The 26,431-nt window shown below is 38.7% G+C and overlaps 1 protein-coding gene and 1 long non-coding RNA gene across 3 annotated transcripts in view; one reads left to right on the top strand and one right to left on the bottom strand.

The window, feature by feature from the left end:
- LOC148361731 (uncharacterized) overlaps positions 1 to 2,879 on the top strand; it is a 14,259-nt gene extending 11,380 nt beyond the window's left edge. Inside the window, exons 2-3 of the long non-coding RNA XR_015851150.1 lie at positions 2,689 to 2,739; positions 2,829 to 2,879. This is a non-coding gene — a long non-coding RNA (uncharacterized LOC148361731). The remainder of the gene's footprint in view (positions 1 to 2,688; positions 2,740 to 2,828) is intronic.
- Positions 1,453 to 26,431, bottom strand: LOC148361730 (neuronal acetylcholine receptor subunit beta-2-like). Of its 2 annotated transcripts, XM_088342487.1 has the most exons (9): positions 26,308 to 26,431; positions 26,045 to 26,096; positions 20,245 to 20,390; positions 16,194 to 16,238; positions 15,989 to 16,098; positions 13,759 to 14,285; positions 11,532 to 12,022; positions 8,970 to 9,115; positions 1,453 to 3,255 (listed from the first exon to the last, which is right to left on the bottom strand). In XM_088342487.1, the coding sequence occupies exons 2-9, from the start codon at positions 26,094 to 26,096 to the stop codon at positions 3,240 to 3,242; spliced, it is 1,533 nt and encodes a 510-aa protein (XP_088198613.1). In that variant the 5' UTR covers positions 26,308 to 26,431; the 3' UTR covers positions 1,453 to 3,239. The 2 variants fall into 2 exon arrangements, with proteins under 2 accessions (XP_088198613.1, XP_088198614.1); XM_088342488.1 differs by lacking the exon at positions 26,045 to 26,096 and having other exon boundaries at positions 26,308 to 26,406.

Here is a 26,431-nt window from a genome sequence, read left to right as displayed (position 1 = left end):
TTTACCTCTGTTCCTTATTAGGTTATGGACAACAATAATGTCAAAATGAGCAATGAATACACACATAAGTTAGGTCTTATTTGGTAACATCAGCTAGTAGATGTCAGCTTGGAGCTCACACACAATATGGGTGGCCATTATACTGATAGTTCCCCGTAATATTATTAGAGGTTTGGTGTGAAAAACAACACATTTGTTGCGTCTCAATTTAATAGCATTTTTATTAGAGTTTGATTGAAAAAAGGGATGGCATGAGCCAGGGAGATGACGCTTTGTGGTTGCCCAGGTTCAACTGAGGTTTTATGGCGGGCCATCTGTGCTTTTTCACCCACAGGGTTTCATATTCTCAACTAAGTCCTCCAGACAACTGCAGGGGCGTCTGACACACTCTGCTTATTTAGGAGTGCAACCTCAGGAAACTCGAGCAGAGCTGCCGGAGCAGCCACCGTGATGCAAAGCTTGGTTCATTCGCAAAACAAGAGCCAGGATGGAAATCAGCCTTGTTGAATGTAGCCTGAGGCATCCTGCCGAGATCAAAGGAGCATTAGAATGTTGATTGCTACCTGCAACAGATTTGCATCTCAAAGTGTGCAAAGAAAAATGAAAGTAAATATAAAGTTGAACAAGAGGCGTGATTTGATCATTTTATTAATTACTGCATGACACAATACTATACCGTAGGTTGAGGTTCAAATGCTAAAAATCCGTAGGCTGTCTGCTATTGGATAAGTCTCCCTCAGGTCCCTTTCCTCACATGGATGGGCCGTGCCTTGTCACAATTATATTTTATTTCTATTATCATTTATTTTGTTTATTTTTTTATTTTATTTGAACTGTTATCTGTGTATGTGCTTTAGGTGTTTTGAGTTGTTGTGTAGGGATAAAGGAGCAGATTTGATTGTCTCATAGTACAGTGAATATTTTTATGCACTACTTTGAGTGTACATTTATTGCCTGAAAAAGTGCTAACAAATATATATGATTTGAATTTATAATTTATAATGTATCTGTATCTGACTCCAATCTAGACTGGTTTATTCTGTTTTTAATATTGCACACCTGCCAAGGAGATTGCATAGGATGCCAGTTTGGTTTTTGACTATTATTGAGCACAGTTGTTCATTGTTTTCACTATAATAAACTATTTACATCATTGTCACTGTCAAACAATCATGCTGCTGTTCTTTTATTCCCACTCCCTTAAGAGCGGATCTTCTTTTGTATCCCAAGTGATGTAATAAAAGGAAAAGGCTCCTAGGAGGGCTTTTAGAAAAGGTTGGAATTTCTTATCGGAGATTTCAGTCCTTTCCTGCACTCCTTGCAAGTTATAAATCCATTGATGTATTCTCTCTTGATTTTGAGTGTCTCTTTGAATCTGTGACATTACGACATTGTCGAATGGATAAAAGCAATAATAACAAATCAGATGAACAAATAATCACAGAAAGAACATTGTCGGAACTCATACATCAATTTTATTAGTTTCTTAAAACAGCAACGCACAATAAACAAGTAAAAAGAAAACAAAGGTAGTTTTGGCCAAGAATTTGTACAACTAATAGAGGAAAACATCTTACCTCTCTTAATATGGATAGTAACAAAATTTGTACATCAAAGTTTTGTGATAACCTAGCGTAAATGTAACTTCATACATGCATGTCACAAAGACTTGCTTTTTGATCTAATCCTGAAAAAGTTACTATCTTGTGATGTGAGCACCAGTGACGTGCAGTCAGGGGAGGCAGGTGAGGCACGGCCTCACCTGTCATCAAAAGATTGCCGCAGTTTATATACAGTACCGCTCGCTGCTTCACACTTGGTTATCTCTGGTTCACTGCTTTGCAGATTTTGAATTTAATTGTCTTTGTTGTCATTGATCTTAATGTATTGTGCATTGTGTTCTGAGCAGACAGCATACAGCAAAAGCTATGATGGTAACAGCTTAGGTAGGACTGTGTGTGTTGGGTGGGCATTATGGTGTGCGTGATTGTGATGGGCTAGTGTATGCTGTCATTTAAACAGCAGAGCGGTGGTAAAGTAAATGGATCCACCCAAAACAAACAGTGCCAGCTAGCTTTTACCATCTCTTTACATTGAAAATGAATTCACCAATTGAATTGGACTCTGACGACAGTCAGAAGAGCGCAAAAAAGTGGTGATCACCAGCAAGTGTGATTATTATCGGGTTTGGGAAACAGCTGAGGTGGCGTCAGGAGAGAAGACTGTAGCGAGTCTGTTAGTTTGTTTAATGTGGCTAGGCTAGATAAAAACTCTTAGAAGCTACAAGCTACCCCTGTCGAACCTTCATCTCACCAATACTTTCTCACCATTACCTATGAAACAGGCCTGGAGCTTGAACTCGTGGGAAACCGCTTCATTTGTAACAGTTGTATTTCAATCATTGCAGAACCTGAGCTCAACCAGAGGACACCGAATGCTAGCATGCAGCTAGCCAGCCACTCTCTAAATTGTTTTCTTACACTGAAGGGAAAAGCCCTCCGATTTTGTTGTACTTTTTGGATGATAAAGCTCATTTTATTAACTGCAATTCTGTTCTCTGTGTTCTATATGTATAGTTTTAGATCTATGGGTGTTATTTTCTAAGTTGAAGACTCTCAGTCGATAAGGCCAGCAATCTCGAGGTAAGTTTGACTCTTAGGGGCTTTAATGATTGTCGCTATTTCACAGAATTTCACTTTTCGCGGGGGGTTCTGGTCCCCATTAACCGCGACAACTGAGGTATTACTATATTGCTTTCTTGCTGTGGATATCGAATGATGAATAAGTTGAATGTCAATTTATTTGTAAATCTGACTATGCCTCACCAGAAATTAATCTGACCGCACGTGACTGTTGTGCACATCTGAACATTGTGAAAGATAAGCATTTATTTTGAAAGACTACAAAGACAATATGTTCAAAAGTCAAACAGAAGAACGATTCATCGAGTCAACAAGTCGAACAGCGATTCAGGGAAGTCTTGTCAAATTAAAATGCATGCCAAAGTGCTTTTTAATTCCTTTAGTTTGTGAGTGTTGTGACATGTGTGCTTTATTATTTTTTTCCATGTGTAAAAACGTATTTTTCCTTTATTTATGAAAAGGTGCACATGTGTACAAGGACGCTCTTCTAATTAGGTTTTACACTTTCTTTGTATGCATGTATTTACTGCAAGTACATAAATTCTACCAGCTGCCACTTCTTGATCGGATCAGTGATTGATGCAGGCACAGCATGTCCTAAAAATCCCCATACCTGTGGAAATAGAACACAACCAGGTAAGACAGAATTTCAAACCTTCTGTGATTATTTTACTGAAGCATATAATGCAAATCAGAATAATTTACTCAACAAAATAATTTGCTCATTTTGTGAATCCTATTTTCACATTTTTGTTTGATTTTTCAAAAACGTATTTGGACAGTTAATTGATAAAAACAAATCCGTTAAAGGATTGGAATAATATGATATAGTCAATGATTCCCTCATGTAATGATTTTCGAACAGGATTCGGAAGAACAGCAATGAAAATGAGCTATCTATCAAGTTATCTACCAATGTTGTTCATTTAAAAAAATATTTCAAAGTTCCATATGATATGTATTATTTTTTTAGAGAAACAATTTCAAATACTGTCCTGATCTAGCATGCCACCATTCATCAGGAGGCGTTGGAGAATCACCAAACCTGTATCTCAATATCCACAAAATTCTCGCAGAAAGCCGAGGGCAAGGTAGCCAGGGGCCACTGCCATCATCTGTTGAAATGGTGATTTTTAACTGTGCCCCTGGCCGGACTTTCGACATGCCTGGTATAAATGGACTGGCTGAAAATTGTATTTGTCAGATCGTTGATGCCTGCCAAAATTTCCTGACTCTTTGTCACCTGTGTCCTGCCCCTGAAAGACCTTCATTACCCCCTCCAGCCGTGAGTTCTTCCTGCCTGTGCGGAGCACTTTAGTTTACCTCCCTTTACTCCCCAAATCTATCAACACTGCTACTGTGTCCGCGTTTGGGTTCAATTGCCAAACCTAACAAATACAGAAGATTAAATTGTTTTTTTACACGTGTAAGTTAAAAATATTTTAAAAAAGAGAAAAAATACTATAGGTAAAGGTTCCTTAAGTGCCTATAGGGCAGGATTTTCTTCACTGTAAAAGAAACAATATTAACTATAATTTCTTAATAGCTAGGCAAACGTATTTTAGCTGTAATGACATGGCTATTGCCCCCAAAAAATCATCCAGTCTAAAATAAATAAAAACAATGTCTGACAGGTTAAAAATAATGACGCCTGATCATGTTTATATTCTCAACAGTTCTCAGCATAAATGTGCTGTTATGTGAAGAACACATATCTCTATGTTTTGGGTAATTTATGTCTTTTCTTTGCAATTACCGTAAATCCCGGACTATAAGCCGAAACCTTTGTCACGCAATTACAACCCTGTGGCCTTTGCAGAGATGCAGCTCATGTATACATTTTCTTTTAGCACTGTGTTACTTCTGTTGCTGCTGTTTTTTGTGTGTATTACAATACTTGCTGCATCTCAGTGACTTTTACCACTTTGTGTCTGTTTTTAACCAGTCCTGTTTTTTTTTTTGCTGTGTTACTTGTGTCGCTATGTCTCTGTGCCGCCCTGTGACCCTTTTCTTCATTTTCACACAGTATCCTTAGATCATAATTTGAGGTTACGCTGCTACTTGCTAACATTGACTCTGATTTGTCCATTTTAGAAGTCACAACAAGAAGTGCGATAAAAGCTCTTGAAATGGTCCGTTCTTGGTACCATAAAAAAGTGTATTGGGTGGATGGGGGGAGAAACCTTCAGCATGATGTAAGATTGTTTCTGCTCTATTACTTGCTCTGAGAAGTAGGTTGTATCAATATTTTACAATAGAAATGGATAACCCGAAATAAGGCAGGACTGAAACTAAAGAAAAAAATCAGTCTGCACTGTTCCTGTTTGATGTCATATTTGAACATGGTGTAAGAATATTTTTTTGGACTCATTTGGACTTTGCATAGGGCAAAAACATAACCCACAAAAAAATTTGGATATCTTGATCCAATCACGGGATCAGAAATTATTGTGTGTCTGGGTTGATCAGTTGATCTATGTTCGGCTGATTATGTCTGTCTAGGATGAATGCATTGGTCACAACTCCTCTCCTGCCCATTTGAGGGACATTTTTGAAGCAGTGTTTATATAACAAAAATAAATGAAGAATAGATTATAGGTAAAAATATGTTTCTTTGTTTTTTCATGATGTATTCTATACACATCACATCCAGACTCTCTTTTGGTTTCTCTTAAGTTTATTCAGATTTTAGTATGAGAAACCTGCAAAAGAGATTATACAGGATACCAGTTTGTTATTTCGAATATAACCGTGCACTGCCTTTTGTTGTTTGACTATCAGGCACTATTTACGTCATTTTCACTATCGAACAATGGTGTTGCTGTTTTTGTATATATTTCCACGCCCTTTAGAGCTCATCTGATTTTGTAACCTAGTAGGTTTAATGAAAAGAAAGGGCTCTGGGGAGGGCTTTTAGATGGGGTTTAAATTTCTTACCGAATGTTCTCCTTGCATGTTAAATCCATTGATGTGTATTCTTATTTTGAGTGTCTACTAAACTATAAACTTATCACTTTCAAATAAAATGACTTAGACTGAAAATTGTATTGATCAGAACAAATATAACCATTTTATTCTGCATTTAAAACCAAAATATGCATATATTGAAGGCATTTTTAATTAAAGATTTAAAAAACTGAAATTATTCATAGACTGCACCCAATATGTACACCTTGTCTAAAACACAGAAAAATTAGAAAAATACTATTTTCAAGATTTAATTGGTTTTCTTTCTGTGTAAAGAGGATTAATGGAATTACAGCATGTCATATTAGGGCTTGCTTTGCGCTATTTTAGACAGTCAAGCTGTTTTGTGCGAGCTTTTTGGATAACACATTGAAACAATGGAGGACCAATCCTGCCATATGAAGAAATAAATAAATACCCACAAATCTTTGCCATATAAATGAACACTTAAATACATTCTTTAATATCTAATATGTTACAGAAATGCAATTTATTCATATATTTATGCATTTTGCCATTTACTTATTTCTGTATTTTGTCATTTATCGTGGTGTATTTTCTCATATACAGTGGAACCTCGGTTTTCGAACGCCTCTCAGTTTGGACAAATTGGTGTTCGACCAACAATTTCGAGAGATTCTTACTTCGCTGTTCGGTCAAAAAATCGGAGTTCAAACGCCGGTACGCTATGGTGCGATGCTGAGCGGCGTACGGGTGTTTTAGCCCCTAATTATGCCTCCGAAGAAGGACGGTGCAAGCAGGACAGGTGAAAAAAAAAAAGTTGTTCGTCCAACTATTGCCTTTAAGAAAGACATAATAGCTAAATATGAAAGAGGTGTACGAATTTCCGATCTTGCTAGTGAATACAGCATGGCTAAATCTACTATCAATACGATAGTAAAGAATAAGGAGGCTGTGAAATTGAGTGATGCGGCTAAGGAAGTTAGCGCTATAAGCAAGCAACGGCCGCAAGTTTTAGAACAGGTTGAAAAACTTTTGATGATTTTTCTCTCCCCACTGTCCACCACAAAGGTAAGAAATCCTATTCATAATCCTTTTTTTTTTAGTTTTTACACGTTCATGTTAACGTAATCTTCCGTATGAAAGATTACGCTAACGCGAACGTACAATTAGCCTGGGTTAGCTTCATGTTTAGGTTCATGTTAAACATTCAGGGTGTTGGAACGGATTAAAACGATTTTACATTACTTTAAATGGCAAAAACGATTTTCGGTGATCAACCAAATCGGTTTTCGAACAGTGTTCTGGAACGGATTATGGTCGAGAACCGAGGCTCCACTGTATGTTGTCATTTCTTTGTCATTGACAACATCAGCTTTTGGGAGCATGTGCTGCAAAACTGCCCATCATTTTAAGACCTTATTCTTATTTTGTTTCTTGTCTCATTTTTCCAGTCTGCTACTGCTTACGTAATTTCTTTGGGCCACATTTTAGGGTAAGGCGCTACCATATACTGCCAGATGTGGACTTGCCGGGACAATTTTCGTCTTGACTCTGGTAATTTCTAAAAACAAATGGCACTGGAAAGAAAATCATATTCTGCAGATTATAAAATGCAAATACTGAAATATGCTGCACAAAAGTAGAAAGAAAGTTTGGAGTTAACGAAAGACTTATAAAGAACTGGTGAGAAGCAAAAGTGACGATGAGTCGGATGGAGGGCAGCACGGCGGCGCAGTGGTTAGCATGTGTGCGGTACAGTTCTGAGGTCATAAGATCGAACCTTCTGTGTGGAGTTTGCATGTTCTCCCCGTGCTTGTGTGGGTTTATTCCGGGCACTCCGGTTTTCTCCCACATTCCAAAAACATGCATGTCAGGTGAATTGGCCGGTCATAATTGTCCCAGGTGTAAATGAGCGAGCGAATTGTCTGTCCCTGTGTGCCCTGCGACTGGCTGGCAACCAGTTCAGGGTGTCCCCTGCCCACTGTCCGAAGATAGCTGGGATGGGCTCCAGCACCCCTGCGACCCTCCTGAGGATAAGCGGTGCAGATAATGGATGGATGGAGTCGGATGGAAGCAACGTAGAAGCGAAAGGAGGAAGCGACGTATCTTACTGTGACACCGAGGATGAAAATTTCATTGGATTTGAGTATTTGGATTAAAACTGATAGTTTGTTAAGCTTGTTCTTTATGCTTTATGCTGTGTCTGCGGGGCCACATCGTAGAAAAAAACCCCACCGGGATGGACTAATACATAAAAGAGAGAGTGAAAAAGAGATAAGAGAGAGAGAAAAATAAAGAGGGGGGGACAGAGAGAAAAAGTTAGAAAAAGGAGAGTGAAAGAGAGCAAAGAGAGAGAAAGAGAGATAAAGTAGAGCGAAAGTTAGAAGGAGAGAGAGGGGAGAGAATAAAGAGAGAGTGAGAGATACTAAGAAAGAGAAAGACAGAGTGGTATAAAGAAAAAGAGGAAAAAGACAGAGAGGCATAGAAAGAGAAAATCAGTGATATAAAGAAGGAAATAAAGAGAGGGAGAGAGAGAGAGAGAGCAAAGAAAGAGAGAGATAGAAAAAGAAAGAAATAGAGAGCAAAGAGAGAGAAACAATAGTGTAAAAAAGATTTAGAAAAAGAAAGAAAGAAGGAGAGAAAGGGAGGAAAAGAGAGGAAAAGAGACAGATATATAAAAAGAGATAAATAGGAAAAAGTCAGAAAGACAGAGGGAACAGAAGAGAGAGTAGAGAGAAAGAGGCTGAAAAGAGAGGGTCAAAGGAAAAAGTATTATAGCTCCAGTTGCTTTCCAAGTGGCACCTGGCTACCAAGTGGATACATTTTAAACTGCAGCTCATTTTTCGCTTGTGGTTCTCTGGGTGTTGTTTCGCTGACCTGATTTGGCCCACGGGCCACATGTTTGACACCTGTGCATTATGCCATCTGAATAACTCCTAATATGTTACATCGTAACTGAAAGTAACGAGCATATCAATCATGTAACATTTGTATACCGTACAAACTTATCCAGCGACTTATAATAATAATAATAATAATTTCCTTTGTATTGTCATTCTTTGTAACAATGTACACAGAGCGAAATGTCGATACACCTGATCCGTTGTAGCGAGCCGATGCAGCCGCAGCCAACAGAGGGCGCCGCCATTTTATACCCGGGTGTGACTTATATATGTTTTTTTACTCATGCTTAATTATGCATCATTTGGCTGGTGCGACTTATACTCCGGAGCAACTTATAGTCCAGAAAATTATTGATGATTTATTTGTCATTCGATTACTTTAAAAACTTAATGTAAGACCTACTAAATACGCAATATGATTTAGTCTTAACAGACAATCTTTAGGTGTCAGTTATGCAATTTTAAAGTTCTGGAGGGTGCGTTCAAGACTCACTCTGCGTCATCAGCAGTCGGCGTGTTGTAACTTTGGAAAAGCGGCTGCATGAAGAGCCCCAACGTTCCTATCAAACACACCAGGATGAAGATCCACAAAAACAAACGGTCTATCACCATGGCCACGTACTTCCAGTCCTCTATTATCTGAAACACACACATCACATTTTGGGTGTTGGAGATGAAATTCACTGTAAAATGCCCGTGTTTTATTAATGCCAGCGAGGATTAGGAGGATAACAGCACACCAAATCTTTATGATTCACTAAACTAACATGCAATTAGGATTCTTTAATATTTATTAAGCAAGGGAGCTTTATGAAAGTTTTTTAATCCGATGTTACATATTCGGGGCTCTATTTTTGTAGGCACGCATGTATGATCAGGCGTAAAAAACTGACCCATCTTGATTGCGTGTTTGGGTCTTTGGAAGAGGTGCCGACAATGCTATTGTTTTTGGTTGTGGGGGGTTCCACTTCTGGACAACCAGTACTGACAAGGCTTAAATTGTGGAGCAAGTAGCGAGATGCAATTTTGGTCTACTATATTTGATTAAAGTGACAAAATAAAGAATGTTACTGTCCAGAGACTTCGCTCTGAAAATGCTGGGCTAATCGCCAAGAAGAGCTCCTCGGGTTCGAAAGCGTTCTCCATACGGGCCCCGGTGCTGTGGAATGCTCTGCCCTCTGAGATTCTGACTGGAACTGTTTAAATCTAGGCTTAAAACACACTTCTATTCTATAGCTTACGAATGACCTGTTGACGATATCTGTGTATTGTTCGTCAATGCTAAATCCATTGCCGCCTGGTCATCCTGGAAGGAGATTACCTCATGTGCGGTCCCATCTCAAAGTTTCTTCATTTTCCTCATGTTGAGGTTTTTGAGTTTTTCCTTGCCCTCATGTAAGTTTTATATCAGGGGATGGTTTAAGAATAGACTGTAGTTTGCAATAGTCTGTGGCCTGTTCAGCCCTTTGAGACTCCGTGTGATTAAGGGCTATACAAATAAACATGACTTGACGTGACTAACCCTATTATTTAGTGCCTCCTATTGATAAAAAAAACGTCATTCATAAAAAAACATTCTTGATTTTAAATAAGAAGCAAAAATTCATGAACTCATATATTTTATACATGTTGTGGTGGATTTTGAGCTGCAAGCTTAAGCAGCGTGAGAATTTTGGCATCCTTGCTTTGGCTGCAGAGCGCCAATGCGCCGTGCCCCCACGCACCCAAGGTCGTTTACAGTTTTGTTCTAAGTTGTTTATGTCACGTGTCATCAGATCATGTGACCATTCAAGATGGCGCTTTCAGAGGCTAACACATATTAACTACTCCGTTGAACGAAAACGCAAATCGTAGCTGTGTCATGTAAAATGTAAGCCCTATAGGTATGGATGAGAGCACCAGGTCACCCATACCGTTAATGCTAGATTGCAACACTTTTTGTGTTGTTTTCATTGGTGATTACAGTGGTAATGGACCACATTGCATTCACTTCTTATTGTTCCTTGATAATTAAAGGAAACTTTAGCAACCTGAGGAGAAGTGTAGCGTTTTTAATAACTTCCACTACTGTTCAATCCGAATGTATAAATTGAGGACTTGATTTGTGTGTGTAAATTTAACATATCGTTAATACGTTGTAAATATTAAATAAAAAACCTGTAAAACCTACAGTTTTACGACTTATGTATATAACGAATAATGTTGGCAAAAATATTGACTAATTTCTCTCCAAGCGTGTCAAAAAGTAGTTAATTTAATCAATTCTTCTCGTTTGTTTATTTTTTACACAGCAAAGAACCAGTGGTGGGCCGTCAGAGCCAGCGAGGCCTTCTCTTATGGCATAAAAAATATCGGAATAATTTGATGTTAATTTTATTTAGTCCATGGATATTTAGGAAATAATTCGAAATTGTCTGTAAACTTCATTTAATTGCTTTCCCCCTGTTTGTGCTGCTTTCAGAAGTGTGCTTTCATAGTTAAGAATTTAACCAATTACATTTCTGTCATTACTTGTTGCCAGGGTCAGAAATCTACGTAGAGGTGTTCACAATCTGTTCTGCAGGGCCTGAAGCATTAAAAAAAAATTGATAATACTGTTGGTTTAGCCATTCAGATTTCAACTTGGCAACATGTTAGGCCCTTTAGAAAGGGGTAAGGAAACGTCAGTGATTTCGCAAACTATGATTGGCTAAGGGGGGTAACAGAAATAGTCATAACAGAAAAAACAACAGGGGCCAGCTTAACTTCAAGTATTAGCTTTGATGGGGATAGAAAAGAACTTCTTGAGGGAACTAAAACGCTCGGATAATCTGTACAACAGAGTAATTGAAATCTTTTTGTGGAAAAAAAAAAGGTGGTGGATGTTTGTGTTCCATAAAAAGGAATTTTGGTGAGTACAATGTGGCTATATTCCAAAATAATAGTTAAACGATGTATTTTTTTATGTGTCAAATCTGTAGCTGAAAGAAATGTTTTATCACCAGAAAGTTTGGGTTGATTCAGCCTGCTGAAGGCCTAGGTGTGAAATGCACAGCCTTCACCGGCAAACACTTACCCCGTCATCATCGTCTTCCGTCTTCATGTGCTCAGCGATGTATTTCACACCTTCGACAGCCTCCTCGACGTCGGCGTTCCACTGAGAGCGCAAAGGCCTTTGGGTAGCGGAACATCCACCGCCAGCATCGGGGATGTCTCCGACCCGCCAACAATATTTGTGGGCCCAGTCAGCGTTCACGTAGAACGAGTCCGAGCTCCCCTGAAGCCCACTCAGTTTTATGTTGGATAAGCGCTGTTTATCAACAGCTGTCTGAGAGGGACTTTTTCTGGCGGCGATCCGCTCGGTATATTTTCTTCTGAGTTTCTCGCGGGCAGTGGCCGCACTCGGGCGTCTCATGAGTAGAAAAGTGGGAAGTTGCACTAAGAAAAGGCTTTTGACCCAGCCGGGCATGTGGTGAGTGGATGGGGAACGGTGATGGACGTTCAGAACGCATACGGTGGTCACGATGGAGAAGGTCACCAGCACCATTGTGAACATCAGGTATTTACCTGCAGAGCGAAAGGAGCAGGACTTACAAGGAAGCACCCAAAACAAATTAAGATGCATCAAATGTTTCCTAGACCAGTAAAAGTAGTTGGTGACCCTCATTTTGAAGCAACCAAGAAATAATGTATGCATTTATGACCTGTGTGTAATGTTTGACCACTGGATGGTTTCCTTAAGAGCCAATGGGGCAGGATTTTCTACACTGTATAATAAAGAATATTAACTACAATTTCTTTCTTGCTAGGCAAACGTATTTTAGCTGTAATGACATGGCTATTAAAAAAATCATCCAATCTAAAATAAGAAATAAAAACAATGTCTGACAGGTTAAAAATAATGATGCCTGATCATGTTTATAATCAACAGTTCTCTGCATATTTTTTTTTCTTGCAATTACCGCAAATCCCGGACTAGAAGCCACAACCTTTGTCACACAAATTATTTTGTGCCTGTTGAAAATTCAGGATTACTGACAGATCGATAAGAGTATATTGCTCGTATTGGAATATATATTTTTAGCTATCCAGTAGGTTCAATTAGGTTCCAGTAGTCCACGAATGGTCTGACTATAGGTAGACAAACTTCATTGATCTTTCCTGTGGTGTGAAACAGCAGGTGGCGACTCGTATTTGCCGGAATTATCACCAGCTACACAAAGGGAGTATGAATGACCCTCAGTTATTTTTTTCTTTTCTGAGCATTATTTTCCCGAGACAAAGGCTTGTGACCCACTGAAAACGGGTTGCGTCCCACTTTTAGGTTCCAACCCACCAGTTGAGAAATACTGGTCTAGATTACCTGCGTCATTTTACAAATTTTCAATATCAATCCAGTCCGGCCCTCGGCTTGTAGCTTTATTTTTTATTTTGCCCTCCATGCGTTTGACTTTGACACCCCAGATTTAGATGTATCCCCACTGAAAAATCAGTTCCCACTTTTGCTAGCAATTATTTGCACGTACATGACATGAACCCCCAAATTTTAGAGTTTCATTAGAATTGATCTTGATCAGAGGTGGGAAACCCGGTTCTCCATTTTGGAGGTTTCTCTTTTTCAACTTAGGGGATATAAATTATCAGCACGTTATCAAGCTGGCATTGGTATCGTTGACATCTATTCCTAATAACGCAACCCATCCTGCACGCTGTCTATTCAGCCTCCTGCCCTCGGGAAAAAGATACAGTAGCCTTCACTCCTGCACTTCTAGACTAACTAACAGTTTCATCCACCAGCCAGTGAAACTACCAAACTCTTTCCATACCCAGTGAAAAATGATCCCTCACGACTGCATTTTAAATTGCACACATCTGCTGATTGTATTTATATTTAACCTATTGTAGCTTACCTTTTTACATTTTTAACCTTTATATTTATTTTACTGTATGTCGTGTCTTATATGTCAGTTTTTTTAACTTCAGTATTAGTCAAAAGATCACTTGCACTTTCATTAAGTATTATTTTAAATTAGGACTGTTCTGTGCATCCGCACTTTATTGTTGTCAATGTCTGCGCATGGGAGAGTGTGAAACGAAATTTCGACATCTAAGACAAATACATTGACTTTGGCAGGAGCTTGTTTATGATCCTGGTTATTGAAATCAGCTGAGTTATAAAAGAGAGACCTCCAAAAATATGCATGACATACCGCCCTCAAGAACTGGGCTGCCCACCTCTGTTCTTGCCGATAGAGTGAATGACACATATTGATTTGTATTCATGTGAAAAAAATAGGGCTTACCAATAAGAGGAACTGCTAGGGAAGTTGGCGGTACAATCTTGGAAATAAGCAACAAAAACACAGTGAGTGCCAGCAGTACCGAGATACACAACGTCATCTTCTCTCCGCAGTCCGACGGCAGGTAAAACACCAGAATAGCCAGCGAGGTGATCAGCACGCAGGGGATGATCATATTGATGGTATAAAACAACGGCTTCCTCTTGATAACAAAATCGTAGGTTATATCCAGGTAAGTGATGTCGTTGGGATCCTCGTTTTTTCTCCCGGGGAGCGAGACGATATCCCACTCTCCGCTGGGCGTGAAATCGTCGCGGCTGGCATAGTCGCTGGTGAGAATCAAGTCAACTTCGGTGTGATCGTACGTCCACGAGCGGAACTTGAGCGTGCAGTTCTGCTGATCGAAAGGGAAGTTCTGCACTTCGATAGCGCAGGCCGATTTGTAGATGGCGGGCGGAAGCCAAACGATGTCCCCGGTGTTGGACACTACCGTGTTGCAATAGAAGGACACTTCATACACACCGTCTGCACTGTGACCACACATTAGGGAGAAGAAAGCAAAGATTTAGAAAGACCAAATTAGAAGAAAAATTGTGAATCATCAACTGTGTTGACACAGGAGGTAAGATCTTGGGCCCGAACCAGGCCCGATTTACAGGTTTATTATCTCAGATGGCAAAAATCATCCTTCCAAGGTAGTCAGGATAGGTTGCATGCTGTGCACTTCGCAGCCAACGTCCGCAACTCTGCGCCTGCCTGTTTGTTGTCGGAAACGCTTTTAAGAGGTTGTCAGGGTAGCGTGCATGCAGAGCACCTCGGCGCCGGGCTTTTCATTGTCGGAAACTGACAAAATCACCTTTCATTCCCGCAAATAAAATGTGAAAATTCAAGTTTTTGTCAGGCTCGGTCGTTCAAATCATGTTATTCTGTCGGGCTCAGACTGATTCTGGCTTTTATACCTCGGGACGGGTCAGCTCGTGCTGGTTTTTTTTTTGTGGTCCGATCATACCATGAGTTGACACTAACGTGTTACAAAGGAGTGCGATTACTTTTCTCGGTAATGAGTACTGTTACATGCTAATAAAACATTGAACTCTTTTGTCATTATTTCATGGAGCGTTACGGTATTATTTTGCTATTCATTAAATGCAGATCATGAATTTCAAAGTGCTCTTACTGCTGAAGTTTTCCACATCACAAGAATTTTTTCGAAAGTTTAAATGTGTCGCTGCATTTTTGGTCATGATTGTATGAGTTGTTCATTTCTAACCCTTTTATTATTTCAGTCATTTATAATTCCTTCATTTATTTAGTCATAATTAACACACTTGATGATTATTTATGTATTTGAGTTTAATTTAATGTCTTGATATAATTATTTATGTTAGTTATTATTCAGTTTCTAGTCCCTACATTGTTTCAAGTAGTGTTTTTCACATTGTGTTAGTAGTTTGCACTTGGCTTTGAGTTTTTCAGTACTTGCCAGGGCCCGGATTAAACAAAGGGCTTGTGTGAAGTACAGAAAGCTGGGGTCTCCAACCTTTTTCAAACTGAGAGCTACTTTTTTTTTACTAATTAGCGCAAAGGGAAACCAGTTTGATATGCATTTCTAAAATAGCAACTTGTAACATGTTATTACTATGTTGTTACTATCTTATTACCATTATTTATTATATTATTTAGTATATTATTAGTACTTCAATACGCCAACTCAATACAACATTTTATTTATATTTGTACATTCAAGGAAACTGTGCGGGTCAGATGTATCGACATTTCGTTCTGTATACACGTGTACAAGAATGACAATAAAGTATATCTGAATCTGAATTATTAAGAGTAGGGTTGAATAGACTCAGTCAACCACTAAATTGTTTTACTAGAAAATCACAATGACCCAGCACTGCTGACCTATTTTCATGCCAGGTCTGCGGACACCTCACCTCTCCTTAGTGGGCACCAGGTTGGACACCCTTGCTCTAAAGTTTTGTATAAAAGTAATTATCAACCATTTTGAAGGGGAACTCGTGAAGTTCGTTTGTGCCTGGAATATTCTGTTATGATAAAGTGTGAAGAAACTTCTCATCGCAACCTACCGACGCGTAGAGGAAGAAAAAGGCCTTCTATCTTCAAAGTACAAACACAAATGGCCATTACACCAATGAGCTTGTTGATTCTTAAATTAATTGAAACATGATTTCAAAACAGCAGTAAAATGTATTTTAGGACTCACTTGTTGTAGAGCACAATGTCAGGAAGCCAGAGTAGTTTGGAGGGTATCCGAAGTTTCTTAATGCCTTCAAACTTTTCTGGGTCCCATCTAAGCCTATAATCATTCCACTCCTGTGAGGGAGAACAAAGAAAATCCGGTAGTCAACCAGATTAAATGACATTCATTTTGTGTGATGAAACAATTGTGCAGGGTGAAAATCATTCACCTGAGATAGCCACAAATTGGTTGTCATTATCTGCTCTCTCTCATTCTGCAGGAAAATAACAAATGAAAGTTAGGAACTGATTACTCATCATGAGAATTAAGAGCGAAAAAAGGTCAATTAGGTTACTTAAATCCCTACAAGAGCCCTGAGTCCAAGTTATGGGTTAGGATAACAAAATTGAATAGCTTCTCTTCAGGCAAAAAACACCCACAAAATCTGAAGACAGCAAAATCAAGTTCATAAAACTAACCCTACACCAGACATGAAAAAAAGGAAAGTTGACTTTGAGGGCCGACAATTCCAGGACAAGTAAAAATTTGAGTATTTTTTCACCCAAAACAACGGCGTATGCCTAATTTGCCAAGAGACTGTGGCTGTTTTCAAAGGATATAATATCAAGAGGCACTGCCAGACAAAACATGCTCACAGCCAAAAGCTAACTGGAAACAAACCCTGTGAAAAGGTATAGTAACTGAAAGCTTTTTAAAGGCACAGCAGCACTTTTTCTCGAGACCCTGCGAGTCAAATGAAAATGCTACAAAAGTGAGCTGCAAGGTCACTTCCCAAAGAAGTGTTCTGCTGGTTCGAGAGCGTTCTCCATCCTGGCACCGGTGCTGTGGAATGCTCTTCCCCCTGAGATCCGATCTGCAACCTCAGTGGAAATGTTTAAATCTAAGCTTAAAACTCACTTCTACTCTATAGCACATGAATAACCTACTCTTCTCATCGGCTCCAGAGCAAGGGAATGTATAATAATATTCTGAAAAATAGTCTGTGTAATATAGTGGATAAGCGGTACGGCTAATGAGATGAGATGAGATGAGATGAGATATAGTGTAATAATCTGTGAAGCCCTTTGAGACTCTTCGTGATTTAGGACTATACAAATAAAAATGACTTGACTTGACTTTTACAGGGTGTGAATTCATTAAAGACTGTTCAAAGAAAACCAGGCTGAATAGACAGCCCTCACACATTTTCAGCTTACCAAATCTGGCCTGCTTTCTGAAAAGTTTGGACACCCCTCACCAAACCCTACAGTAACTTTTATATAGGCTTGGGGAGTTACGTAATTACAGGTACATTTAGTTAAAATAATGATTACTTTGTATATATATATATATATATATATATATATACCTGTATATATATTATCTCCAGACAGAAGAGCAGCTTCAGCGACAGACTGCTGTCACTGTCTTGTACTACGGACAGACTGAAGAGATCTTTTATTCCTCATGCCATGAGGCTCTTTAACTCTACCCGGCAGAGTAAAAGCCCAAATTAAACCACACCACCTACATTGCATATTACCGAATCTTATTGCAATATGTATTCTGTGTCGCACTATTTAGATATTCTATATAACACGCTACAGTGGGCATTTGCACGTCACACTGGGTATTTGTATATTGTATTCTTTTTGCTTTATTATTGCATTGTTCTCAGCTCAGGGATGCTGCTGGAAATGTGAATTTCCCTTCGGGGATGAATAAAGTATCTGTCTATCTATCTATCTATCTATCTATCTATATACAGAATACGCCAATAGATGAATTGTGCCTATCATCATTTGATCCACTGACAAGAGAGAGACAGAGAAATCTACAATCTGTTGTACAGCCAGCCAACTCGTCTATCACTGCATGTTTGTCACACTGTGTTGCAGGTAATATCTCTTTTATTTTTGTTTGTATTTTATTCATCCTTACAATGTAGCACTCATTAAATTTAATTAGTGCGAGACTGCAGTGTCGCGAGGCTGTTTACGTGTGCGGGATGGCTGCTAGTGATGCGTTAAGGGACATTTAGTAAATATGATTGTCTTCTTTTTGTTCATTCTTGTTCAAAATCCACTCTACAATCACTATATTGTTATGTTGTAAAGCAGGAACCTTTCAGAAGATAGGCAGATGTGCTAACCACTGCACCACGGAAACATGACTCTGAACTACGGCACTTATCCAAAGCCGCAAACTCAAATATTAAGTATGAATCTCAATATTTTCTTTGTACGTGGCACACTGGATTTATAGCCACGACTTGAAGAGCCAAAAAAATTAACTAATTTAAATTAATTTCTTACATTTTAAGCCTGGCGCACATCTGCCGCCAACCGCATGCGGAAATTGTCCTGGACAACTTTGCTGCACAGTTCCAAAGAAGACAGCGCCAGGGCAACTTTATTGTGGGGAATAGTGCCAGTTTGCATCCCAAATGTGTATTTTAGTGTTGTTGTAATTTGTGGTTTCTGTGGTAATAGACCAAAGTGTATTTGTTAGTTATCATTCTTTGAGGATTAAAGGACATTTACCCCACGCACATGACACCTAATTGGGTTGTTTTCAGTACTCCAAGTCGTTTACGTCACATGTTTTCAAATCATGTGACCATTCAAGATGGCTATTACAATGACAAGCTCAAAATATTCTACTGTGCCGAAGGAAAACATGAATTGCCGCTTTGTTGCATTAATGTAAGGCCTATAATTCTAGATGACAGCGCCAGGTCAACCATACTGTGGGGAATAGTGCCAGATTGCAACACAGACATGTTTATTCGTCTTGTTTTCTTTGGTGGTTTCCGCGGTAATGGACCAAAATGCATTCGCTGTTAGCATTCTTCGAAAAATGCCACTTAGCATCGACACCAATGTTACATAATGAGAAGTGTGGCGGTTTTGAGAGATAACCCCCACTGCTGTTCAATTCTTATGTGCAATATGAGAACATGACTCGTGGCTGAAATATCGTGGGTACCAGATTTATTTCTTGTATACTGTAATGCGCACCTTAATTTTTGTTTTAAAATCATAAAAAAAAAGGGTGGCACTTTTTCTTAGCTCGCAATTTGCAGCTCGATTCAATGGTATTCAAACCCGTATCGCAGCTGTGAGCACGTCGAATCATAACCCCTGAACCACCAGTGATGTACATGACACATGAAAAGGCATCTCATTATCACATTATTTATACTCACGGCATCTTGAGATGAATGGCACTGTAAAAAAGTGAGATGAGATAATGTCTAATGCTGTCTTATATATCTTCTGTATCACTGGTGGACCAGTGAGTAGGATTTGGCGCTTTTGCCGCCATGACCCGTGTTTGATTCCTGTTGCAACCAATGTTTTGTGTCATGATTACTGATGCGAGGCACCTGAGTCGGCTCCTATGGTGCCAACTTTCTCGGGCGCTGATTGGCTGCTTACCTCTTTTCAAACCCCCGTCTTCCTGTCACCCGTTGTCAGTCCGTCTGCGAACCTCAGCCCACGCTAGGCAAGCCCTTTCTGACTCTATCCTGTCCTGATTGCTGTTTGACTCCCGGCTTCGACCCCTTTTCTGAAATCGATTACGTTTCTGCTCCTCCGTCCCGGCCATCGACCTGTTCTTCCCCCGCTCTCGACAATGCCTTCACTCGCCACGGAAGTGCCACTTCCGCGTTCCGAGCGATCTGCTAGCCGTGATTGACGATCGCCGGATCGTGGGTGCAAGCCTTTTCCTCCTTCTAAATAAAGCTGAGAAAACGAACGCAAGTGGGTCCTGTCTCCGTTTCTGGTTTGTGACAGTTTTGTGATAGTTGTCAGCAATATTTTTTGACAGAATAATAATTGCACAAATACAATAAAACCTCATGAATACCACACACCCAAACTTTGAGTTCTTATTTGGGTAAAAAAAGGAAATGTGCGTTATACACAAATAGGGTATGTTGTAAATATTCAACGGAGTACTATCAAACCATCTGTTTTCTCCTATTATGTAGTATATAAATAATGTGACTCATTTCTCTCAAGGAGCGTCATAAACGTTTCCAGACATCATTACAATGTTTTGTATTTAGAGTACATGCGTTGTAGAAGAACAGCTCGTCGGTTTCCCCAATGCCGCCACGAAAAAAAATATGCCACATTTAAAATGTATCAAAAATTGGTGGCTCGTAGGATTTTACGGTATTCTGTACCTGACCATGTCGTAAATGATGCTTTATCACTAGCCTGTCTCCTTTGTCAAGTAAACATTTATGAGGTATCGTTGATGAATATACTCACGACACTGATGAGCTGAGACAGCGACACTCGAATAGAGATGGTGACCTGTTGACTTTTATTGACAGCCGGTCTGATCAGTTTGTTGTAGCGTTCGGGACCCAACAGGAAATTGACCAGACGCTCCTCGGCACTCTCGCCTCTGCTGCCTGGACAGTCACAAATAAACATGTTTCATGCACTGAATTCATTTTTAGAGCCTTTACAAATTAGGGGCAAGTATCTATACCAGGATTTTTTCGTTTAAAAGTACCCTGGTGTTGAACATTAAATGAACAGGTACCCAAGATTAAAAGAATGTTAAACTGCCATTCTACAATAATTGTATTTGTTTTAAAATAGCAGTCATTGTTAGCACAGAGAAGGGCATTTAACTTTGTATCAGTATATTTTCAGCATTAGTGGGACTAACGAGTTACAAAGTAACACGTTCCTGGAATGCAATTACTTTTCTCCGTACAGAGTACTGTAACGCTATATGGATAACATTTTGTATCTCAAACTCAAGTCACAATATGATGCGTTACTCGGCTAATTCTTAAAAACCAAAACATAAACAACGTCCTCTGAGCACTATTTTTCGAAATCTCATGATTTAACATACAACACTCAATCCACCAGGCACAATTAAGAAGGGTAGGCCTGTTTATATTTACCTACAAAGTACAACTGAATACTGTTATGGTGGCATTGTCTGAAGCACAGAATATGAGGGCAGTGAATATCTCCTCACGGAGATATTCTTCCTACTGTGTATACTCACATCTAAGCATCTACACAACGAAATAAAATATTTAAAGAAGAATGTCAGGTTATATGAGCATTTTTTGGTTGTGTGTCACCAGTGACGAGGGAGGCAGATAGGCTTAAACCTGCACAAAATGTATTGTAAAAGTGTGCTGAATTTTGGTGTTTTTATTTTTAAAGTTATTTTTTTCAATACATCGTTCCTGGAGAAAAAAAGAAAACCTCTTGAAAATTGAAAAGGAAATCTTCTAGTGGTTTGAAGCCAAGTGACAAAATGGATATGGAGTGTCTCAGCTAATTGCTTTTTTTTTTGCAAGCTTTCAAAATTGCACAAGCCAAGAAATGTAAAGGGTTCACTGCTTCCACAAGTTGGTGTACATTATTTCTTCTGCTTATTTTATTCTGTGGCCACTTTAAAGAAGTTCTAAAGGGTCAGCTTCTTCCTTCCGAGTAATACACTACGGTTTGGTCTCAGTAATCTGAGGGGTAGCTGAGTTACATTTTAAAGGAAGTAAGTAGTAATTGTAACTAATTACTGTTTTTCAGTAATGCGACCAACACTGATTATCGGTATCGGTGACCACTCAAGAGAAAAATAAAAATGGTGGGAAACATGATATTTTAAGTTAATGGACACCACATACAACCAGGGCAATGCAGTTGACGGAGAAAACAGAATAAATTAAGGGAAAGACATTTTAGGGTGTGTGCACTCCGAATAGACTTATACCTTTACTATTCTTCTAAAGTCTAAACCAGGGGTGTCAAACTCATTTTAACTCAGGGGCCACGCGATAGAACAAACATTCTGTTGGGGGCCGGACTAGTAGATTAAAGAGAAAGAAAAAGAGATAAAGAAATAAAAGAAAGAGGGAGGGAAAAGGAGAGAGAGCGGGACAAAGAAAGAAAAAGAGAGAGAGAGCGTGAGAAACAAAGGATAAAAAGTCGTGAGAGAGGGTAAATGAAAGGGTGAGGAAGAAAAAAAATCCAAAGAGAAATTGAAAGACAGAAGGAGAGGAATGACAAAAGAAAGGGCAAAGGGTAGGAAGAGAGAAAGAGAAAAGGAAAAAGGGAAGTTAGTGCAAAATAAGACACAGAGAGAAAAAGAGACAAAGAGCAACAAAGGAAGAGAAAGATAGAGACACAGAGAGTGAAAGAGACAGAGACAGAGAGTGGGAGAAAGGGGGTGGAAAACAGAGAGAGTGAGACAGAGAGAGAGAGAGACAAATACAAGTACAGTGTCTTTGTTCAAGGCACCTGGCTTTGGCAACATCAAGTTGACATATTTCAACCTGCAGCTAGTTTTTCTCTTGCGCTTCTCTGAGTGTTGTCTCGCGGGCCGGATTCAATCCTTTAGTGGGCCTGATCTGGCCCGCGGGCCACCTGTTTGACACCTGTGGTCTAAACAATGTACTTTCTGGAATATGATGGACTTGGCAAACTTCAACGATTGGCTGAAGAACACAAACGGAACCTGATGCCATTTTCAGCAGAGTCGTTTTCAACCTGCTGGGGTTTTTTTACATCACGTTTTCCGATCATGTGACCATTCTAGGTGGCGATTAAAAAGACCAGCACATATTTACTACTGCGCCAGAAGAAAAGCTCAATGAGGGTTACGTCCCATAAATGGTGAGCCCTATATTTGTAGACGCCAGTGTCAGGGAAACCATACTTTAGAGAATAGTGCCAGAGAGTAGTCTTTCTGTTGTTTTTATTGATGGTTGCCGCAATAATGGACAAAATTGCATTCACTTGTCATCGTTCCTGGAGGATTAAAGGAAATTCCAGTGGCCTGACATTGACGCCAGTGATATGGAAAGAGAAATGTAGCGTTTTTGGTGCATACATTCCTCTGCTGTTCAATTTTTATATATACATTGAGGACTTGGTTTGTGGGTGAAAAAGTTGACATATTGTGGGTACATTATAAATATTGAATAGAGGATTGTTAACATTTTGCTCCTTTTATATATTATATGAATAATAATGGCCAAAAAATGAACTTATTTCTCTTGAAGGGCTCCATAAATAAAAAGAGCAGCTCGCCGTTTTCCTCTGCCACCACAAAACAGAAAGAAAACGCACAATATCTAAATTGCAGCAAAAAAAATTGCAGCTTGTACTCTGGAATTTGCGGTACTTTAGCGCTGTAAAACTTGTCATTTTCAGTAGATTTCAAATAGCAAAATACCTGCCCTAAAATGTATTTTTGAAAAAATGAGGAAACTGCTTTTTACTCATGTTTCAAAACCACAAGATTAATTAAAATGAGAGGGGTACACTAGTTTCTGCGTGTTGATGTTAGGAAATCCTTTGGGTCGCCTTCTCTAAAATGACAAGTTTTGTGCTTGCATTTCCGTCCACTGTGCCAGCGCACATCCCAAAAAACATGTGGGAAGACTCAAGCATAGATTCCAGAATTTCAATAATTTAGTTTGTGACTTGAGGGTATCTCTGCCTTGAGTACAATGCGTTACTCACTGTTCTGTCGTAAAACATCTTTGCCAGTCCAGTTGTTGTTATGGAGCAGATGTCAACTTGTGGTGATAATTTGGTTTCTTATTTAAATGAAAAACAAAAGCTTTATGTAAAACAAAGCAAGTTAGTCCTCCTTTCTTCAGATCGGTTTTCTGCTTCCTTGATTACACCTAGGTTGAAAGGTCCAACGGTAAATTATTAAGGGCCTCTAGGTAGAGATATTTTAAGTTAATGGACACCACATACAACCAGGTCAATGCAGTTGACTGAGAAAACCGAATAAATTAAGGGAAAGACATTTTAGGGTGTGTGCACTCCGAATAGACTTTTAATTACTTTACTTACAACCTCAAACGACAGTTAATGAAAGATGCCTAAATACATCATCTGCTTGGACAATATTGGAGTGTGAGGAGAAGCATTTTTTTAAGGTTCATATACCTTTTTCATGGCTAAATACAAGTACTTTTTGAGGACTTTCAAAGACATTTTTTTTTATTTGTGCGGCGCCATTTAAAAAATAAACTGGTGTGAATCATGTATTTTGCATGGCCACTCACATAACTGTGATTTACATGTGCAATTTTTAAATTTGAGTGTGCATTAATCAAGTTATAGAATTTTTAGATCTTAAGTAAATCAAATACAGTATATTTGTTTTTCAGACAAATCTCTCCCCATTAAGGTATCGGTTAAAATGACAGTAACATGTAGCTTACATATTCAGTTGCAGGAAGTTCTTTACATTACAATTTTTGCATGGTGCACAATAATTGTTCATAATTGGTACATAAATCTTGCACTAATAAACATTTCAAAGTGCCCTCGGTGTAGCATGCACCTATCTTCTTGGGTGCGACCTATAGGGGGCGATAACCCCTAATAGGACAATGTTGTACAAACTAATGCCAGCTGTAGTTAATGACAATGGTCTGCATTTTTTAGCGCTTTTCATGTCACTGAAGACCTCCCAAAGTGCTTTACAATGTGCTTTATATTTAACCATTCACAAACACACTCACACACAAGCATACTTTTTTGGGGGGTATCACAGAGGTGAGAAATTTGTTCTCATGTGACCAAGAATTCAATTGACAACCTCCCAGTCTCGGGGTAATCAATTTACCACTATGCCACTGAACAACCTAAAAAGTATAAGACAGGCATGTCAAACCAATAACAGATTATGAGAGATCTTTCCTAAGCACAATCCACGTATTCATAAATAAAGGAAATAAAACGAGTTTCATGTTTGGCATTGAATGTGTAACAATTTGTTTGTCAATTTGTTGAAACAGTTAAGTAAATGCAGCATTACATCTGAACCAACTCACCACAACCACAACCAACATAAACAAACTCAAGTGGGAGCCATGAAAGAAATGTGCTTGCCTCAATTGTCACATTGTTCAATAAATAATTCTCATTGCATTTTTCCACAATGATATTTCATCGGTGAGACAATTCCACTTTACTTTTGGCTAGAAGATTAGGTTTTATGTTTCTTATGACAATAGCACTTATTCATAGAATATCATTTAATCCCTCTTGGATACATTTTTTTTGCTCTTAACTTGGGTAAATCCTTTCCCGTGACAAACTTAGTGCTAACTCATAACACAAAGAATAAATACAATGCCAAAGCAAAGCCACCAGAGAGCAGTCATATTTAAGTACGCTTGTTAAGAAACAAGGTGACAATTCCAAGCATTTCCAAGCACTTCATCCAAAATTCAAGAACTTTTCAATCCAAATACAGCATTAAAATTCAAGCATTTTCAAGGATTTCTAGCACCCGCACGAACCCTGTATTTTGCTCATACAGATTCTGAGCAGAAAGAAAACCGACAAAATAAAGGTCATTGGTTGCTTTTCAGTCATTCAGTCAATGTTTCACTGATACAGCAGACAGAGATAACATAAGTGTGCCGTATTTGTTCCATATAATATTTTTATCAACATCAATTTATACAACGTGAGCACAAACTACTTTTGTGGGTGTCATCAGTTATGTTTAGCTGGTTAACAGTGGCATAGTGGGTTTTCTCCAAACGTGTCTTTCCACCATGTTTTTGTATTTGTCCCATTTTGTGTTATTCTATGTGTATTTTACATTCTGAGACTTAGGAGGGGAAAAAAGGCAGGGGTGGTTCTCATTATTTTATGAATATTTTTACACAGTACTCTGAGATGCATTTCGGAGTGCCGTGCCGTGCAAATTAATTTTGATTTGTTCGAAACAACTCTTGAAATAATGCTAAATAGTTTTATACTACTCCATAAAGAGAAGTATAAGACGCAAAACGACGTATTTATTGAGTTATTAAGATTGAATTTACTTATAAAAGACGTTTCAGCTTACTAGTTTTTTTATCTCGTTTTTAGGTCTACATACTAAAGGTATTTGTATATTTACATAAAATATCCCAAGGTCCACCAATATAATTTCGATAAACTAATTGACACAGTGAATCAACATATCCAGTTTAAACGTTCAAAAATATAAAGAAAAGGAGCACCACTCAAAAAATTGATATAAATTGTGTAAAGGGCGTACAATTGAAAGAAAACTTACTTGTAAAAAAGAGAGTAGACAACAGCAGGACAGCGTTGATTTTCGTCCTCATCTTCAAATGAATTTGAGATGAATTGAAATTAAATATAAGAAAAAATGATTGAGTTGTTCTTAAAGTCTTAAGTGGAACAATTTTGCACAACTTGCAAAGGTGACTTTTCGTAATATATGTCTCAATTACAGGCATGCAAACTTAAACGCTAAGGTCTATTTCTTGTATTTTTCAGTGCAAAAGGGGATACAAGTAAACTCTCAGTGCTCACCTTATAATCTTGAGATCCGTTTCTGCTTAAATGAATTGCAAAAAGCCTCAATTGCCGTGGACCCTCCCCTCCTTGAGACACGTAAAACTCGCAGGTCCACGAACAAACATTAAATCGGACTGAA

The sequence above is a fragment of the Urocampus carinirostris genome, chromosome 8 (assembly GCF_059441175.1).
Source record: "Urocampus carinirostris isolate Australia breed hairy pipefish chromosome 8, RoL_Ucar_1.0, whole genome shotgun sequence".
Classification (NCBI taxonomy): domain Eukaryota; kingdom Metazoa; phylum Chordata; class Actinopteri; order Syngnathiformes; family Syngnathidae; genus Urocampus; species Urocampus carinirostris.
Note: the sequence above shows the minus strand (reverse complement) of the source record. Positions and strands in the feature narration are given on the sequence as shown.